General features: G+C 36.6%; 1 protein-coding gene across 5 annotated transcripts in view; it reads right to left on the reverse strand.

Annotated features, from left to right (window-relative positions):
• Positions 1 to 12,393, reverse strand: part of RTTN (rotatin) — a 90,029-nt gene extending 77,636 nt beyond the window's left edge. For 2 of the 5 annotated variants that reach the window (XM_049830288.1, XM_049830284.1), the window contains exons 1-9: positions 12,306 to 12,393; positions 11,271 to 11,458; positions 10,402 to 10,600; positions 8,473 to 8,562; positions 7,276 to 7,354; positions 5,815 to 5,929; positions 5,132 to 5,282; positions 4,008 to 4,173; positions 1,772 to 1,953 (exon numbers count right to left, since the gene is read on the reverse strand). In XM_049830288.1, coding sequence (XP_049686245.1) covers positions 1,772 to 1,953; positions 4,008 to 4,173; positions 5,132 to 5,282; positions 5,815 to 5,929; positions 7,276 to 7,354; positions 8,473 to 8,562; positions 10,402 to 10,600; positions 11,271 to 11,458; positions 12,306 to 12,336 — 1,201 coding nt within the window. In that variant the 5' untranslated portion in view covers positions 12,337 to 12,393. Of the gene's footprint in view, positions 1 to 1,771; positions 1,954 to 4,007; positions 4,174 to 5,131; positions 5,283 to 5,814; positions 5,930 to 7,275; positions 7,355 to 8,472; positions 8,563 to 10,401; positions 10,601 to 11,270; positions 11,459 to 11,627; positions 11,829 to 12,305 lie in introns of those variants that run through there. The other 3 variants (XM_049830285.1, XM_049830287.1, XM_049830289.1) reach the window with 3 other exon arrangements.
• Between the last annotated feature and the right edge of the window lie 4,080 nt (positions 12,394 to 16,473).

Here is a 16,473-nt window from a genome sequence, read left to right on the forward strand (position 1 = left end):
CAATGACTGTAAAACAAATCTTTTGGTGTTCCAGTTTAAATAATTGACTTTAAGACACTCAGTATAAACACTGAACTTCAGACAAGTATGGTAGCTCAAAACTGATTAAAAAAAACCCAACCAAACAAACAAAAAAAAAAAACCACAACCCACACTACTATTGATTTCTGAAAGGACTTCACTCACAAGACAGGTCAGCAAAAAGGAAAAAAGATTCCAACCAACATCTCCACAAGGAACAGAATTTAAGCTTAATTGAAATATACATTATATTGTAAAATGCAAGCAAATTTTGCAGTAAGCTTACTGTTTTTCCTTTACCGAGTAATTTAAACAGTTTAAAAAAAAAAAATCTACATTATACTGTATAAGGTGATAATAATGTTAATAAAAGTGCCTGTTGATTTTACTGACGAAAACAGTTCAGCAAATATAACCACATGAGAAAGAGCATTACTGATTGTTACTGTCTCACAGTATCACAGTGTGCCTTCAGATCACAGGACTTCAGATCAATAGGAACAGGATAAAAATATTAGTTTGCTTACAATCTATGTCTCATTACAGCACAGTGGAAGAAAGAAGAGTTTAAAGAGTGTGAAAAAACTGAGGGCAAGAGAAACAAAGACAGATCAACTTCATCTGAAAATGATACTTTAGTTCTAAGATAAGATGCGAAGAAAGAATTTTGAAAGATGGAAAAACTCACTATACTTTAACTCTGCAAATTTGAAGTGACATGCACCAGAAATGGAAAAGATAGAAAACGCATTTTCTGCAGTTTTACATTATAAATAAAAGAGAAGATGCCAGAATGAATATTTAAATATCACTATTCTGAAAGGGTAAAACAAAATTTGTATTCATTTTAGTTTATTTTATTAGCAAAAAAATGAAGATTGAATAAATTTTCCTGTGGACACATATTAATGCTGATGTTACTGTGAAATACACAAGTAAATCAGTATTTTGCAACAGAACAGAAAGTCATTAAAAAATATAAACAATCATGAAAATGGAAGTTTCATACATATTTCATAGAATTTTTTTAAGTTAAAGCCTCTACCCAATTCATGTAGACAGGGATATTAAAAAAACAACTTTTAGTATTCTAGTTATAGATAGATACACATTTCCAGCTCCTCTATTTGCAAACCTTACCACATGTACCAATACCCGTTTTGAATGACATTGTTTTACAACTAATACTGTTTTAAACAACTTGAGAGCAAAAAGACTGTCCTTCAAGAACGCTTTGCAATTTAGAACCTTTGTAAATTAAAATAAAAATCATTTGTTGCAATTAGACTATCATTATTTATGGTTCTTAAAACATAATTAAAATTTGTTACTGCATTCATAAAGAATAAAACCTTTTTCCAGAATTCTTGTTTATTATTTCTTCAACAGGAGAAAAACTCTATGCTCAAAGAGATCAGAACATGTTTTTTAAGTGTCATTATTTTTTCATCTTCTTGAATGACATTTTATCCAGCCACACCATTTTTCCACCACACACCCACTTTTTCCTACCACTACTTCCCACCATCAGTAAAAAGCACTTGAAACTTCTGCAGGCATTCTGGAAATCAACCAGAAGATTCAAGATTTATGATCTGAACAAAGTCCCTAGAACTGTTATAACTAGCTATAGTATATCAGTAATCATCTGTACCTTATTTATTTGAGGTTCTCGTCTCATAATACCAACTTAAGAGGTTTGTACTAAAGATGGGAAGGATACATAAGTGAAATGCTTAAACTTTCTCACCTGTTCTTAGAAGAGGTATTGCATTTTCCAAGATGGAAACACAGAACTGAGGAAGGCTAAGTTGCTTCATCTGTAATTCCAAAGCGTCCTCATTTTCAGCATCTGGTAGGTCAATCTGTCCTACATCAGGTGGGGAATGCAGAGAGATTCTGGAGTTTGCATTTGCTTGAGTACTGTTTCCACTTAAAACAACAAACAAACAAAACAAAATAAAACGAACAAAAAAAAGAGACAGAGTTAACTCTTGCAAAGAGAAAACCCATATATCTATAGATGTTAAAACCAGCACCAAGTATTTTAATGTCTTCCTCCTTAATGCATATCCTTCCTTCCATCCCAATCTTTCTCTGCTATCTACCAGTGTTGCAGGAAGGGGAGGATTTCGGTTGGTTGGTTTTTTAAATGTCAGAACTGGTAGCATCATAAGTGAACGCCTACTGTTTTGGCAGTCATCTTCAAATGCACTTAGAAACGTGTACTGGAAGAAATACACATGCAATGAATACAATATTGCAAGAGAAAAATCAGTTGATTTGACATGTTATTTTTGATGAACAAAGTCTATCAGTTGCTTGAAGCAAGACCACTTACTAAATCAGATTTCAGCCTGAACTATACCTACTACATTGAAAACATTCTGTGTGGCTAGCCACAAGAATTCTTAGAAGGAAAATTAAGTGTGCCCTATGTTTAAGCCTGTAGGACTTCCTTGTCCACTGTAAAACAGAAAATATTCCCTTGCCCAAGAAAGCCTTAACCGCAACCAAGTATGTATTACAAAATATACATATAGTTATTATATATATCATTATTTTAAAATTTGAGCTCTATATATAGTTCACAATTTTATTATTTTTCAACTGCTTTCAAGAAAAATCTAATTCTCTTGGCAGCATTATAATTGATACAACTCAGAACAAGTGTTTTTAAATGTTTTTCTTCTTATCCTAAACAGCATTTAACAATCTTGAATTGCTTAAAAAACCTGTATGACTTTATATTTGTTTTTTTGTTTGGTTGCTTTTTTTATTATTAAACAAGCTGAAGAAACTGAACTGTGGCATGGCTGTGTTACATTATATTGTCTAAATGTAAAAGATGTCTAAAGAAAAGCAATTAAGAATTTAAAAGCCAACTCATTTTAAGAGGTCAGCAAAATAGAAGAGTTCAGCAATACATAGTGGTTCTGATTGCACTTACCAGAGCGTAAGAAAGGAGAGGTATCAATCATAAAAACAATTCAGAAGAGGAAAGGTTAAGTTTCCAGGCAGAATTTGAAACAGACAAACAGATAGATTGAAGAGTCTCAAGATTTAAGAACAAGGAAAAAGAAGAGTTAAATAGAGAATGGCAATAAACAAATATTTTATATTGCAATTATGTTGAAAAAGACAAGATTCAGTAAAAGCAGCTCTTCCACATCAAAATCAGCAACATCAGAGCAACACTATAGTCATTTCCCTCTATCATATTTTCTGTTCAACGTTCTGTTTTCCTTTATGCTGTCTTTGGGCTAAATTACATCTTTTTAAGAAATGGGATTCATGGGCAGTGAGCATGAGACTCAAAAACACTACCAACAAGAACACAGTAAGGATTCACAAGAACTTTTAAATTTCCACATACTAAAAGACATTGGATCTTGAACAGCAGCTTTAAGTCTGTTGTGTCAAGATGAGTAACAAAACCACACCAAACAAACACCTGAACATTTTGAGGGTATGCAGGCAATTCATAATTTCATATTGGAGTCGAATTTTTAGGTCTTATACAACTGAAATTTGTTATCAGATTTAACAACAAGGTTTCAAGACTTTAATGGAAATCTTCATACAGCATAGCATTTTTGACAGTAATGTACACTGTATGGGATGGCCATTCAACTTAAAAGAACTTATGGGGTCACCTGCTGAAGAAAAGGAAAAATCCCTGACTTTACGGCAATAGCCTGAATAAGTGCTTTTCTGTGTCTTACAAACACATGCACAAGCGATAACAATTGACACTAAGATCCCATTAAAAATGTTGGTTGGGTACAGAATGTGGCAGGTAAAACTGTTCTTATGTATTCTGAACACCACTTAGAGAACTAACTGTTCAATTCATAAACGTGGTTTGAATTTTCACAGGTTCACAAAACTCTCGCAACATCCCACAGGCTGACAAGCAGCTGATGATATAATCCTGTATTAATAATTTTTTAATTGAAGTGTAAGTTATTTCCTATTTTATTCACCTGGAAGATGCCGCATCCCAATCTTGACCATCTCCTCTAGGACGTTGAACCGTCCGTCCAATCACAGATGGCCGAGGGCTACTACTTCCAGGTGATGGATTCCGAGAACGAGGATGACCTCTTGCTTCTTGACAGTAAGATATAGATGAATTCTGGGAAGCTGTGCCTTTATGTAACACAAATCATATTTTTACTTAGTGGAATCCATTATTCTGAAAGATACTACATAGTGAAGTAATGGTAAAAGTAACTAAAGTAGGATATGGAAAACACCAAGTAAATATTAGCAAGCTAGGACAACCTATCACTGGCAAGTAGTGGCACAGAGTGTGGTAACTCAATTCCAAGGCAAAACCACTGAAAATGACAGCTGAATAATAAATCTTGAGTTTTAAAAATACAAACATAGTGTCTGACTAAAGCTATTGGATTTGTTGATGTTGTGCAAAAAAACAGCCAGTATCATTTATTAAGACACCAAATATAGTGGCAATCTTATGAACAGAACCAGACTACCAATTTACAGAAAAAAAACTTGATTATATTCAGCTGACAAAATGGAAACAGGAAGACCATAACTAATGTACACTATTAAATCTACAAAGTTTAAGCATTGAGAACATTGTGAAATAGCCCTAATGACTGTAAAATCCAAAACAATGATTAAACTACTTTTAGCCATCACAATATAAAAAAAGGAAAATTAACACAGCTCATGGAATTAGTAACCAAAGTGTTAAGCACCAATAGCTTGAAAACTTTTCTGAAACTCTGCCCACTTTTATTTTACAGATTTCATTTAGTTTTAGTTAAAAAAAAAATCCCTCTCCTGCTGACACACAAACAGGTGGATACTGAGAAAAAGTTGATCAATGGATAATCATAGGAAATTGTAAAAATGAGTAAGTATTTTAAAATAATGCAGGTATTCCAAATATATTCACTAACATGAATAGTACAGAACAACATCATTTAGCAAAAGTTTCACAAGATTACATTTGCTATAAAGCTATGGGTTGGCTCTTTTTTTTTTTGTATATAATTTTAGATAATCTTACCTGTAGTAAAAACACAACAATATTTCAAACATTGAAACAGTATTTCAAATATTTAAAAATACCTACCTTGCTCTGTGGAAGAAAAACTTGGATCTCTGTGGAAGTTAAGTCTGCTTCTCAAGAAGATGCACAACTGTTGCAGGCATGACACAGCCTGCAAAGCTAACCGATGTCTTCCATCTCCTCCAAAAGCCAGGTTTAGTAGAGACAAAAGACTCTGCAAATACAAAACCATCAACGCTAGTAGCTGAACATTAATGCACCTTCATGAACACCCACGCCAGCAAAAGTCTTGCAGTAAATATAGTTCACAGACGTTTAAGTGTTTAAAAATCACAGCAAAGAACAAATAAGTTTAACTACTGGTTTTGTACTGAATGAAAGACTATCAGTCCTAAGGGAAAAACCAAGTTCCACATATTTCAAATAACGTCACTACTTCCATTATAGGAGCCCATTAGAGGGTGTGCATGTGACAGTGACACAATTTTATCTTATCCAGAAGAAACAAAGTATTACTTTACTACACACTTCACTACTGATTAGCAATATACATTATTACAACTAAGTAACTTTCTAAACACAATACATAGCTAATGTCCCCTTTTCCATGATCCTAAAGTTTACATAAAGGTACTTTTGTTTAGCTTTTTTGTTTAGAAATTAATTGTATCATTTACATCAATTTTTACTTGGCACAACTTATACCATAGCACAATAAAAACCTTAAACTTTATGTGAATTCTTGCCTGTACAATCTTTGGCCTTTGAAGGAAGATCTCAGCAGGAAAATCTTGCATAATCACATCCTGAAGAAGCTCACACGTACTCCAAATTAAACTTTGGTTGTTACTTCTCAAAGAGCTAGAAATGCAGTTCATATTTAAATATGTATTAAAACAAACAAAAAAACGAACCGGTAATCATTAGCTTGAACAAGTCTTTACAAGAAAGTTATAATCACAATGAAGAACCTAAAGAAAAAAAATGCTGTAATTCTATTGTTGTACCGTTTTTAAACTTGAATTATTCCTTAGCTATGATAATTCTGTATACAATAAAGAACAAACTCAATTCCAGCTGTTATCAAACCACATGTAAAATAAAGTTCCCAGAAGAGAAATAACTTTATTGATTCTGAATTTGAAATTAAGTTAAGAAAGACTGGAAATTCCCTGTGAAGCTAGTGATTATCTCAGTGGTACAGCAAGTAATCCAATTCTTATCAATAAGAAAGTTTCTTTCATTACTAAGTTTCATGTATAACTTCAAAGCACTTGAATTACATATGTGGGAAGTCACACAAAGGAAGAAATTTATTAGTTATTCTCTAGCATGTATATTATTAAATAATAAGAACCTTTCGTGTATTCTACTTCATTTTTCTTTTTTCTACTGTTTCAGAAACCACTGTTTCTGAAACCACTGTAAGAAAATTAAAAATCAAACATGTCCAGTTTTAAGGATCAGCATCCCTTTTCTGGACTCAGCCATAAAGGAAATTAAATATTAAAGAGGTTTTCCAGCTTCAGACATCTTTCGAAAGAAAATAAAAAACCTAAAAACCTATTACAAGAAAGCTTACAATTAAGAATAGACTTGTTAAGTAGTCTAGTCCGTGATACTGCATTGTTGACTACACTAGATCAACTCATAAGGAATCCCAACTACAGAACTTTTCCTTGGGCCACTTCAAACACTGTTTTTTCTAAATGGAAGTTAAAGCCCCCCAAAAATTGCTGCAGAGGATGATCTGAATGACTCAATGCCTGGATGAGACATTGTACCTAAACTTATTGGCCTAAACCTAGTTAACCTACTAGTGGAAGTATGGATTTCTCTGCCAAGTGGTCATGGAGGTGAACTATATAGTGATTTTATTCCAGCTTGCTCTAAAATTAACTGAATGAAAACTCTGATCCACTTGAGAAATTTAGAAGACAAACTGAAGTGGCATGAACAACAAAAAAAAGGTATTCTGAATTAAACACAAAGAATGGAGAGTGACATTAACATAAAACTTGTCCTATTACAACTCTGTTTATCTGCTCTGCCCAACTTCAGTGCAGCTTTTATGATCGTTTATCAAAAATTAACTCATTAGGTTATTTACAGGAAAAGTCTAATGATGCAGAAGGACAGAAATTTAGAACCAGTCTTACCTAAGAAAAATAAAAACTACAAGCAAACTAATGTTTCTATTACTGTACCTTTCATTTGATGACAGAACATGTCTATCTGTTGAAGTCAGAGTTAGCCAAGGAAATGTGGAAAATTTCAAGCATTTCACTGCAAAAAAAGAGTGTGGACATTTTGGAGTATATTTTATATAAGTATGACACTGTTTCCATGGCAAAGTCAAAAACTTATGAACTGTATACTATTTGAAATAGAAATACCTTTTACTAAATATAGACTCACACAAACTCAAGTGTTTCTAATAAGGGTTTTCAGCAATACCAAAAAAGTACTAAGGTCATCTCAAATCAAAATAAAATACGTTTATTGAAGAAAGTTTTAGCATACAGAAAACACAGCATTAGTGGAAGAGTTCTCGATCCCCCACATCATGCTTTCAAATTATAATTTGTTCTGCTACTAAAGAATATTTATTAGCATGATCTCTAAAAATGGAAAAGTGACCTCATGCTTTTACTCTTTAAAGCAGTACAAATTATAGTTGTTACTAAATTATGACACATAATAAAACTTTTTAACTAACATAACTTTAAAGCTATTTTTAAGTTAAAGTTTGTAATAATTATTGTGCAATTCTAAAGATAGCTGATATGCTGCTAAAAAAGTAATCTGGTGATTTACATGCAGTAACTCCAAAGCCATCTTTTAAAAATCTAGTTCTCAGCACTGTACTGTATGCTGAATATGACACTTCCCTGTGAACTGCTAGTATATTGGTACAGGCAAAATAATGTTTGTCAGTGAAACATTTAATATAATTTTACTGACAAAAAATACAAGCATAACACTGGTTTTTACTTAGATACAAGGTGAAGACTTCTAAAGCACCTAATCTAGTTTTCCAAAAAGCAGAAAGGTACTTCAGACTAAGCTTTGTTGAAATAAAAAGGTACTTAAACAGCCACTTCTGATTATGGAAAACAGACCTTCTGAATTCGTAATTTAAATAATTTTTTAAATTACAGCATATTTTAACATACTTTACATATTCCAAAGAGTTACACTATCTACTAGAAAAGAAAAAGATCTATCAAGATGAATGTCATTTTTATAAGCATTATAATTGTAGTTTCTGTGATACTAGATTTCACAGAATAACAACAGGAAAAAGAAGAGCCAATAACAATATTTGCAATGGAATTCTATCTAAATTACAACTCTACGCACTTTCTGTAATTAATATATTCTTATTTTATAACTACACATACCAACTGTTCTTTTGGGAGGTATTTCTAACTGTGGCAGATGACTTCTACCTTGACAAAAATATCCAGTGAATAACTCCTCTTGAGGCAGAACTAAAACAAATAAAGGGTAAATTTAAAAAATGTACACACACAGAAAAAAACCAACAACCAAACCCACCAACCAAAAGCAAAACAAAATTTTTGTTCATGCTTTTCCTGAACTGCCTCCCTTTTGCCCTTGAGTTTTAACCTATTAAGGAAACCGATTTAGAATACTCTCAGATGATCAGGAAAATGGAGTAAAAAGAATGTGTTGATGTTTGGTTTTTATAATCATATTCTGCAACTGTAAAGTTTTTTTTCCATTTTCTTACACTACCTCACATACCATACAAGCAATAGCAAAAACAATTAAACAAAATGTATTGCCTGATGGAGAACTGGCAGCCAAAAAACCCCATTTCCTTCTACTCTACCTATGTAGTAATAAAATTAACTTTTTAAATTAACCACTCAAAACCTTTTTCTACCAAAACTGCTATCTTTTCAGATTATCTGAAAAGATGTCCCCCCTGTATATAGTATGTATATTATTAAATACATGTAATTAATACACAAACTGTACAACAAAATACACACAAGGTATGCACCGTTAAAATCAATCTCTCCAAAACATATTTGGTTCAAAGGATCAAACTAGATAATGCCCAGATTATTAGTTTACAATTTTTCCCAGTAACTGAAGTTGAAATAGAAAGAAAAAACCAACACTACTGTTATTAAGCATTATTTAACCCACACATGTATACAGTTTACAGCATAAGTAGAAATTATGTACAATACTTCAATTGGGTAGAATCAAAAAGATATAGCTTAAGTATGCATATGTAAAAAATTATTATATTATTCCCCATACAGTGGCAATCTTAGGTAAAAATCTGCCCCTACGTGAAAGAAAGAACAACAGAAAAAGAGAAAGAAAAAAAAATTAAAAAAAAAAAAAAAAAAAAATCAATCACCAGCCACCACATAGTTCTAGCAAACAAAAACTCGTAAGTATTAGATAGGCTGCAGAAATCATAGAAAAATTACTTTTATTTCTGAGATTGCACAGCATGAGTGACAGAGGTGTCAGGCAGTATAACAGCAGTGTCTTTCCCACAAGAACCAGGAGGACGAAGTAAGGACCTCCATGGTACATAATTTTCTCCTCTATACTTTGTGTTAAAGTTTTTAAGGCAGAAGAAGAGAACCACATGGGTTTACTTCTTGGCTACATCTAAGAGGCACTGTAAATCATTGTGACAGATAGATAATACGCTAGATAACAGAAGCAAATAATAGCACCTCACATAAATGTGAAGCATTTCAAACATAATATGAAATCTTAAACAAAGTTTATGTATTTTTCTATGACAAATACTTATCCAAAACTAAGTAGATAGTGCATACAACTAATGTATTTTTAAAAATAATTCTACTAGGATCAGTTACTGCTTGCCTTTTTTTTTTTTTTTTTTTTTGTAAAAGATTTGAACTGCTTTCAAAGTCAAAGTCTACTATGCAAAGAAAAGCAGGAAAGCCTACTGGCTTAATTACGGGTTTGTCCAAAGTTGCTACACTTGCTGCCACAAAGCTGTCTTTGGAAGTTACTCCTGTGTCATGCCCTTTTACATTATAGCAAAGATATAACACACTGCAGAAACGGACAGAGAAGGTCTGATTACAAACAACAGGATTGTTCTTGTGCAGAGAATTCCATCATGGGAATGGCACTATCTGATTTAACTCACACCTTCTCTGGCAGAATCTGCTTACCATATACTTCACTGATTTCTCAGGAATAATTTGCCTACTATGCCCCAAAACCTCAACTTTTCATAGCTTAGAAGCTTTTCATTTAATTTACTTTCATTTGAAATAAATCATACTTCAAAATATGTAATTTACCTGGTTGATCTACTGAAGGCTGAGACCGAGTTTGATAACATACTGATAAAGAACTAGAAGGAAGTCCAGAAGGAAGAAAGAACAGTCCATCCACAATCCCATCAATTATAGCCTGCAAGTTTGGATCCACATTGGGGCGAAGCTGAGAGAAGAATTCCACTGCACCAATTCCAATCATTTTCTGAGCAGCAGGTGGATGCTAGGATTAGGACAAATAACTGACAAAGTTAGCCTGAAGAGTCTCAAGGTTTCAGTTGTTAGGTTTGGGGTTGTCTGGGTTTGGTTTTTTTTGGGGGGGGGGAAGGGGGGGGGAGGAGTAGGAAAGGAAAGACTGAGTTGTAATGAAAACTTAAGTTAGATTTTGCCTTTATTTGTTTAGACCATCCATCACTATCAAGGATGGGAATTTTTTTTTCCCACTGCATAGCTGCTGTTTAGTGATTAAAATACAAGGAATGTAAGAATCTGAGATCTCTGAAATTCCTGTAACGTTTTCTCAACTTTTTTAAAATAAGCTGCACCACTGTTCAAATCTTCACTTTCCAGGAACAGTGCAAGTGCTTAGCTGAAATCATGTTCCAAAGAAGAAATTAAACACTAAGTGAGAAACTGAAGAAGCAGAGGAACTAAAGTAGAAACCCAGAAAACAATGATTATTTTTTTTTTTCAACTATCCCTCTGATCCATTACAAGTCACTCAATTTGTTTTCATTTCTGCCACGTAAGTGGTTTTATTATTCATGTCTTCATAAAACACTCTAAAAATCTCATTACATGGAGCTACAAAACCAAATAACATCCAGTTTTATTTAGCTTTAGCATGATAAATACATATAGTTTAAATGCAAATAAATGTTAGTATGTCATACCTTGATCAAGATGTTCACAAAATTTAGTATTTCCTCTTTCATTGGTACAACTGGAAAATTGAACCACTCCAAAAGATTAAGGAAAAGCACTTTTTCATGGACCAGATCAGCATATGAAATCAAGTTATGGTCCAATTTAAACAGAATAGTCTTCAGAGATCGTTCTCTTATCTCTGCCAGTTCGTGACCTGTCCCCCCCCCCCCCCAAAAAAAAAAAGATTAAAAACCCCATGAAATCATCTGACAAGACTTATTTCTTATTTGGACAAACAGAATACTGTCAAAGATGTGTGAAAAAGCTAGCTTTTATGCTGTCAGTATTATGCTCACCAGGAAGAGAAACATGATTGCACTCACCAGCAGTAAGCTAATCAAGTACGCCTGCCCAGTGTAAAAGTGTGAAATTCTAAAAAATACACTGATATAATCTGATGCTAAGGGTAAAACATGAGGACGACCTTTTTCTTGAAGCACACAATTCTGAAAACTTCTACCACAGTACACTATGGATACCGAAAGCTGCAACGGACTCACAAATCGGACCAAAAAAAAAAAAAAAAAAAAAAAAAAACACCAACAAAAATCTACCCAAGCCTATCGAATCGACAGGCACCCTTTCTGAAGGGGAAAGCCTTCGGCGTTTCCTAGGGAAGCACCACCGTGTGTCACTGTCCCCTCCCACGTCGGCAGCGGGGAGAAGAGTGGAAAAACACAGGGCGGAAAACTGGCGAGGGGTTCGGGGGGGGGGGGGGGGGCGGCCGTGTGGACGCGGAGATCGGGCAGGGACCGCCGCTCTCCGCGACTGCCGAGGAAGGAAGCAGCCCCCCCCGCTCCCTCCCAGGCCAGCGGCCGGGCTCCCACACGCAACCGACGGGCCCGTTTCACGGGTGAAACCCCCACAGCGCTGTAGGCGGGCGTGGAGCAGGCCCCTCGCCGCCCCCCCACACACACGCAGCCCCGCGGAGGGGTCGGGAAGGCCCCGGCGCCCCTCGGCAGCCGAGCCCGCTGCCCCGGGAGGGAGAGGGGAGCCGTTACCCAGCTTCCTGACGAGCGACGACAGCTCCATCGCGCCCCTCTCCCCGCCGGCATTCAACCGCCGCGCCGATTCCGCCGCCAGCCCGCCCCGCCGGGCCAACGGCAGCCGTGGTGCACCTTGGGAAACGTAGTCCGCCTCCCTTACCCTTTATGACCCGCCGCAGGGCCAAAAAAAGGGACTACAACTCCCATGCGGCCCCGCGCCGAGCCCGCTCGGCCCGCTACGGCAGCCGGCGGGGCGGGTGCGGAGGCCTGAGGGCGAGAAACCGCCCCTGCAGCCTAAAAATCCGCGTATCCCCACTTGTAGGGCTCCGAGTGCGGCATCGGGGTGACGAGGTGGCGGTCCGGGGGGGTTAGTTCCCCCGAAGCCGGACGGGCTGCCCGTCTGGCAGCGCTGGGGGTAGTAAACATGTCAAGAGCAGCTGCCGTTCTCTGCCCGGAGAGGGGCTGTGGCCGTGGTGGTCGGCCTGTCGCAACGCACCTGTAGCACGATGGATGGTCGTGTCTTAAATTCTGCCGTTGTTCTTCGACGCGTATTTGCAACATCGACTTCTGCAAAGACCGAATTTTTATTTTTTTTTTCTTTTTGCTGTAGCAGTCCAGTCATGACATGTTTCTTCATCCGTCGGTGCCCGCGTGGCCCCGATTTGGAAGCCAGGGAACGATTTCTGTGTGTAGCAATAACTGAGTATTTGCGAATGTTTCTTTGCTGTGTCTGACAGCCCTCTGGACATAGCGCTTGCTGGCTCAAGTAAAGCAAATGGATGAGGGCGTGAAGGAGGAGGTGGATCATGAGGGGGTTTTGGTTTTCTTTTTTATGTAACCCAGACTCCAGAATTACACTGCTTTGTCTCTGTAGCGCAAGGCAATTCCCCAAAGCAGAATTTCTTAAACATATCATAAAGATGCATGGTACATCATAGGTCGTCTGACCAGAGGGCTGATTTTATTTTTGAAAGATCGTGCTTGCCATTGTAATGGGAAAAAATAAATTGATGATAGGTGAACAAGCGACGGACATTGTTGTGTGTATATGCTCATAAAATTTTTGCGTGTAACTGCAAGTGCGCAAAAGAAGATGGCCTTGTAATCTTCACGATTTCTTTTTTATATCACGTATTGCATAAGAAAGTACATCTTTATCAGCACCCAACAAAAATGTGAAAAGTGCAGTACAGTATATGCAAATGACTTCTAAAAGGATGTAGGTCACTGCCCTCTCAGCTTATGTCTAATTGTTTTTCCACCCTGGTCTCCATCACTGTGCTGTTCTTTCACGGTAAACTTACATTAATGTCCTCCATCTGCTGTATCAAGGTTGTACTAAATTTTTAATTGCAACTCAGAACTGTCCGTCATTTTGCAAGACAGTATTTCTATCTATGGAGCAATAAAACAAAGGGATTTTATTAAGCTAATTATAAAGGCACTATGATTGCTGCAATGAGGGGGTTTTTTTCCACAAGAGGCTCAACTCGCATGGATCTATCAGTGCTTTTCAAGAGCAGTTACAAAAGAAGCATCACTGACTGAGTAAAAATTCCTTTTAGCTGTGCACAATATGCTCATGTAATGAAATACTAAGAGCTCTAGTCAGATGCGCACAGGGCAGCTCACATTTCCCCAAACAGGACTGGTGGGAACTTTATGAGACCCCATATGAGACTCACGATAATAATAGAATGGATTTGTATCTCATTTGTCCGGCAAGGAGAAGGAATTGTTGAAGCAGCCATTTCCCAAAATAGACGAAAAAACATTTCTTCAGGAGGAAGAGATGCGTCATTCACATCTACAGGACTGTTCGATCCAGGTCCTCCTCACCTCTTTAAATATGGTCAATCTATATTGCGTCAGAAAAACAAATGTTTTCTTACACTGTCTTCAGTGTCTGAATTAATAGCTACATGAACGATTCATAGAGTTGTTGCCAACACACAGGTGACACATGCACTCTCCATGGCTAATATATTCCTGCACTGTAAGTGTTGGCATTTCATCCAGATTTTCTTAACCGAAGGCCTAATTAAGTTCAACTTAAAAAAATATTCCTAACCTTGAAGAGCAGCTTCAATTTTGCTGCTCTTGTTTTAGACCAGAAAAGGGGGTAATTGTGTACCCAAAACAGTGATCCAGGACCATGCTGCATCAGCTGGTGCAATATATTTTATGCTATCATGGCTCAAGACTGGTATTGGAGATGATCACCAGTAATCAAATTTTCATTGTTACAAACAGAGGAGAGATATGTTAAGGGCAAAGTGTATATCTCAAAAAAAACCAAACCCCCCAAAACCCAAACAAAAATCACCAACCTTTTACTGGATGTTAAAAATGAAAAAAAAAAAATGGTGGATGGGTTCAATAATTATTGTTGGCATTGCGAGACAACCTAAATAGCAGAAGACTAGTCTCTCTACTGGGAGTGCTGATTCCCTCTGCGTCTGTGTCTCCTGTTTTGGACTCCCACTAGTGCCTCCGCTTTCCCTCTTACCTGCTTGTTCCCATTAGCTTGCAGATTCCCAGAACTGCTTCTGAAGCCAGTTTGACTTTTTCCTCTCCGTTGGCATTATTTAATGTGGACGTCTCTTCTACCATTTATATTCTTACTGATCTGCAGTCAAAATGTGTAGGAGTACCACCACTGGGGAAATTAGTCACTGAATCTCATTTACATTGTCCCTTGTTGCTTCCTTACTGCACTCTACATAAGATGAACTTTAAAGAGCTGCCTACTCCTGTCTCCTCACAAGCTTGGCTTCTATAATTCCAAAAAATTTTTTTAATCTCTTCTGTATCAGTTGGGTTCTATTCCGTTAAATTGATGATAGGTGGACAAGTAGTGGACATTGTTGTGTGTCTATGCTCATCAAGTTTTTGCATGTAACTGCAGGTGCACAAATGAAGGCAGCCTTGTAATCTTCACAGTTTTGTGAAGATTTTTTGACAAAAGCCACCTTTTAGCACTTTTAATATGGGATGCTTTGTAACTTTTAAATTTCCCTTTAGTTAAATGTTGTAGAGAGAGATGAGCTTGAAAAAAAACTTTTTCTGAGTCTTTTTTAAGAGTTTTCAATCTCATTATCATTTCTGTTATTCATTCAATGCAGGATGAAGTCTTATTATCTCTGCATTCTTTTTTCAAAGCTGTCTATTCACAACTTTTTTTCCTTTCCTTACTGCTTTTGAGTTCCATCCTTTTACATTCCTAAAGTTCTCTGAAGATCAACATATCAAGGACTCTATCTGACAGGGTCTTGATACCATTTGTGATAATATCCTTACAGTACTTCTGAGCTTAACTGTTGCAACTTCTAATTCTCTGTGAATTTCCTCCTCTCTGGCTCTTTGCATACGTCAAAGAGCATCAACCTTACGAAGAAACAGGGCATGTCAGATGCCAAAACCATGAATTTCAGGTGCTTCTTTGAAGGGAACACCAAATAGGGACTGCGATGCCCAAAGCTCACTGACTGCTATAGTTAAAATGAACCTTATGACTTGCCAGCTGGAAGAAGATTGCAAAAAGGAAGGAAAGAAAACAAAGAGAGTGAGAACATTGGGAATGGAAGGAGGCAGAAATGGACAAGAGAGTTTAGATGAGGAATTCCCCAGCTGAGAAAATTATGTCTGCATATTGACCATCTTCCAATCTGCCTCTCGATTCGTTTCAGAGTCCACTTAAAAGTATCATTGCCTGCCCTGAAGGCCTTTGCTTGCTGTCACCCCCAGATTTCTCATCCTTCTGTGTTTGCTAGCTGCTATTGATAAAAAAGTACACCAGTATCTAAAATTAATAAACCCCCCTGTTTGTTACCTATGTAGGCAGTCCATACTGAACCTACTGCACATGCACAGTAAAGACAACCTGGGCATATGCAGTGGCTGTATGTTTATTGCTTTAACTGACTACCAGATTCCTGAAATTAGTATTCAAAATCAGTAGGATGATAGCAGACTTGTTGTAAAGGTTTTCTGTAAACATCAGTGGAGCTGCATGTCTAAAAACCTTTTCCTTTGTGCTTTCTGCAGCAAGGAACAGCAAGATTTCAACAGGTGCTTTAATGTGAATTCCTGAATTTTACTGCTTCCAAATCAGGTACATAACACCCAACCTAAGTACGTTACAAGTGTTTGTGTTTGCAGCCGTGCAGATGCAAATTTGGAA

The sequence above is a fragment of the Accipiter gentilis genome, chromosome 27, assembly GCF_929443795.1.
Source record: "Accipiter gentilis chromosome 27, bAccGen1.1, whole genome shotgun sequence".
Lineage (NCBI taxonomy): Eukaryota > Metazoa > Chordata > Aves > Accipitriformes > Accipitridae > Astur > Astur gentilis.